Below are 3,274 nucleotides of genomic sequence, written 5' to 3'. Positions count from 1 at the left end.
TCTCTCTCTCTCTCTCTCTTTCTCTCCCTCTCCCTTTCTCTCTCTCTCTCTCTTTCCTCATCCCCCCTCCCCCTCCCTATCCCTTCCTCCCCCACACACACTTTGGTTTGGTTTGGTTTGGTTTTTCAAGACAGGGTTTCTCTGTGTAGCCCTGGATGTCCTGGAACTCACTCTGTAGACCAGGCTGGCCTCGAACTCAGAAATCCATCTGCCTCTGCCTCTCAAGTGCTGGGATTAAAGGCATGTGCCACAACTGCCTGGCTTTCTCTGCACTTTTATACCTCTACCATCAAAATATTCTCCTTAATACACAAGCTGTCATTAGCAATCTTTAGAGAGACAGTAATTAGATGTGATCATGCGCGTCACAACATATTCTTCATACTTCCCCATTGTTATTTCCATATCCTCTTATAATATTACATAGACCTCTCTCTAACTTACTACTTCATCTTCTGTACTGATGAAAAAATTCAGCTCCACCCAAGCCCTGAACTTATACTGAATAATAAAATGTTTCTAGCTGCTGGCCAAAGTTATCCTGAATTCTCAAAACAAAGGCATTCAATTATTTGACCATAAATATCATTCCAAATATACAAACCTATCTAAAAAATAATTTCAATGAATGAAATTTTACTTTATAACTTTATATGTGTGTATATGTTGATTCTTTTCATTTAACTTATTCTTTTTACTTAATCCAAGTTATCTACTGCTAGAACCACCCTCATTTGTTCTTTTACTTGTTGAGAAAGTATTAATTCCACAATGTAGGCCAGTGAGATGGTGTAGTGGAAAAAAGTACTTGCTGCTAACCCTGATGGCCTAAGTTCAATCCCCAGGACAAAGATGATGAGAGAACCGAATCTTTCAACTCTGATCTCTACAAAGATACATACATACATACGCACACACGCACACACACATGCATGCACTCAATTTTTAAATGAGATTTTTAAATGTTTCTACTTAAAAAGGAAAAGAACACACTGTCACATACAAAAAGCTAAACCCTGGAAAATATAGAAAGCACCTTTGTCTTTAAGAACTATCCCCTAGTGGGTCCCATCTAGATCACCAGACCCCGTCATCCTAACAAATGTCCCACAAAAAGTTCACTTTAGCACTGTGGCCCTGAAACATGCTATTCATTCTCCATGGATGATCGAGCTATCTTGGTTGCAGGGATATCATGATCACCTCTGTGTTTTTCTCAGTCCTTCTACATGAGAAAAATTCTGGTCCAGAACAGAGTAGTGCTCACTCCATGTAGTTTGTCTCACGGAATCCATGGATGTGACATAGAATAACATGAATCATCTCTATGTGATTTAAAGGTCCTCAGATATACACAGGAACAATGACCCAGACCATAGAGTATAAACACGCTCTGAATTTGAATCCAAAGTCCAGAAATCTTAACCCATGTGGTCATGTTACTTGCCTTTTATTTATGCATGATTTTATTTAGCCATGTTGACAACAATATCTATATTACTTTATGATCGCAAGAAGGGGCAATGTTAAGGTACTGAAATATGGTTTGTGTTCTCAGGGACGCTACTGGAAGATTTGTGAGCATGGATACAACCATCTCAATCCACAACACAGAATCTATACCACTGAATGAAACTGGGCATCCCAACTGCAGTTCAATCGTGACCCTGCCCTTCCTGGTCCTCATCATTGCCCTGGTTGGACTGGCAGGAAATACCGTTGTACTCTGGCTCCTGGGATTCCACATGCGCAGGAAAGCCATTTCAGTCTATGTCCTCAACCTGGCTCTGGCAGACTCCTTCTTCCTCTGTTGCCACTCTATTGACTCTCTGCTACGGATCATGGACTTTTACGCCCTCTATGCCCATAAATTAAGCAAAGAACTCTTAGGCCAGACAGCAATCATTCCCTATATCTCAGACCTGAGCATACTCAGCGCTATTAGCATGGAGCGCTGCCTGTCAGTATTGTGACCAATCTGGTACCACTGCCACCGCCCAAGAAACATGTCAGCTATCATATGTGCCCTAATCTGGGTTCTGTCCTTTCTCATAGGCATCCTTGATTTGTTCTTCTCGGGATTCCTGGGTGAGACTCATCATCATTTGTGGAAAAATGTTGACTTTATTGTAACTGCATTTCTGATTTTTTTATTTATGCCTCTCTTTGGGTCCAGTCTGGCCCTAGTGGTGAAGGTCCTCTGTGGTTCCAGGCGGAAGCCACTGTCCAGGCTGTACATTACGATCTCACTCACAGTGATGGTCTACCTCATCTGTGGCCTGCCTCTTGGGCTTTACCTTTTCCTGTTATATTGGTTAGGGGTCCATTTACATTATCCCTTTTGTCACATTTACCAAGTTACTGCGGTCCTGTCCTGTGTAAACAGCTCTGCCAACCCCATCATTTACTTCCTTGTAGGTTCCTTTAGACAGCGTAGAAAGCATCGGTCTCTCAAAACAGTTCTTAAGAGGGCCCTGGAGGACACTCCTGAGGAGGATGAATATACAGACAGCCATCTTCAGAAAACCACTGAGATATCAGAAAGCAGATGTTGAGAGTCAATACATTAACTTATCTTCTCTCAGAAATGCCTCAGTGGTTGCCATGCTTTCAAACGTTTCATTTTTAATCTGATTTTCTTATAATTCTGAAAGTAGTCAGAAATAAGAATTTCTCCAACTTTCTTGGCACTGTCAATGAATTTCTCAAATATCCTCCAAAAATTTCTCATTGAACATTTTTTTTTTGCAGTTTTTATAGTGGAAAAGTTCTTATTCAAACCATAAATCTGAAACTGAGAATATAAAGTTATGAAATGTTTTTACTCAAGGTCGTTTCCCAGAAAATTTTATATCCTGTGATTCTCCCAGTGCAGAAGATTGTAAGCTTTGTTATGAATGAATGAGTTCTACCACATGTAAGAAGAGCCAGCGTCTCCAGTTTAAGGAGAAAGCTTCCTCATAGACATTGTCTGTCTGTGTGGAACAATGCAGGCAGTCAGACATGAGAAGTATTTTGGAAATTTTTTTCTTATGGTGTGATGACAAATTTTTCTTGTGTTTTTGGTTAAAGTCAAGGCCTTTGTCCTTGAGAATGATAAGCACATGTTTACTTTTCAACCATAGTACAGAAATATGACCAATCACTGAAATGCTGGAAAAACTAGAAAATTAGAAAGTTGCATTGGGAAGATCAAGTGGTAGTTTGCAGTCTATTTTAGAACAAGATATCAAGATTTGACTATGCCACTGACATGAACTGAAGGCACCATGAA

General features: G+C 40.2%; 1 protein-coding gene across 1 annotated transcript; it reads left to right on the top strand.

Annotated features, from left to right (window-relative positions):
* The first annotated feature begins 1,541 nt into the window (after nucleotides 1-1,541).
* Nucleotides 1,542-2,555, top strand: LOC114635663 (mas-related G-protein coupled receptor member X1-like). The gene is given in 1 exon segment (XM_028784156.1): nucleotides 1,542-2,555. A coding segment is annotated over 1 exon segment (1,014 nt).
* Nucleotides 2,556-3,274: the final 719 nt, after the last annotated feature.

The sequence above is a fragment of the Grammomys surdaster genome, unplaced genomic scaffold, assembly GCF_004785775.1.
Source record: "Grammomys surdaster isolate TR1022 unplaced genomic scaffold, NIH_TR_1.0 115356, whole genome shotgun sequence".
Classification (NCBI taxonomy): domain Eukaryota; kingdom Metazoa; phylum Chordata; class Mammalia; order Rodentia; family Muridae; genus Grammomys; species Grammomys surdaster.
Note: the sequence above shows the minus strand (reverse complement) of the source record. Positions and strands in the feature narration are given on the sequence as shown.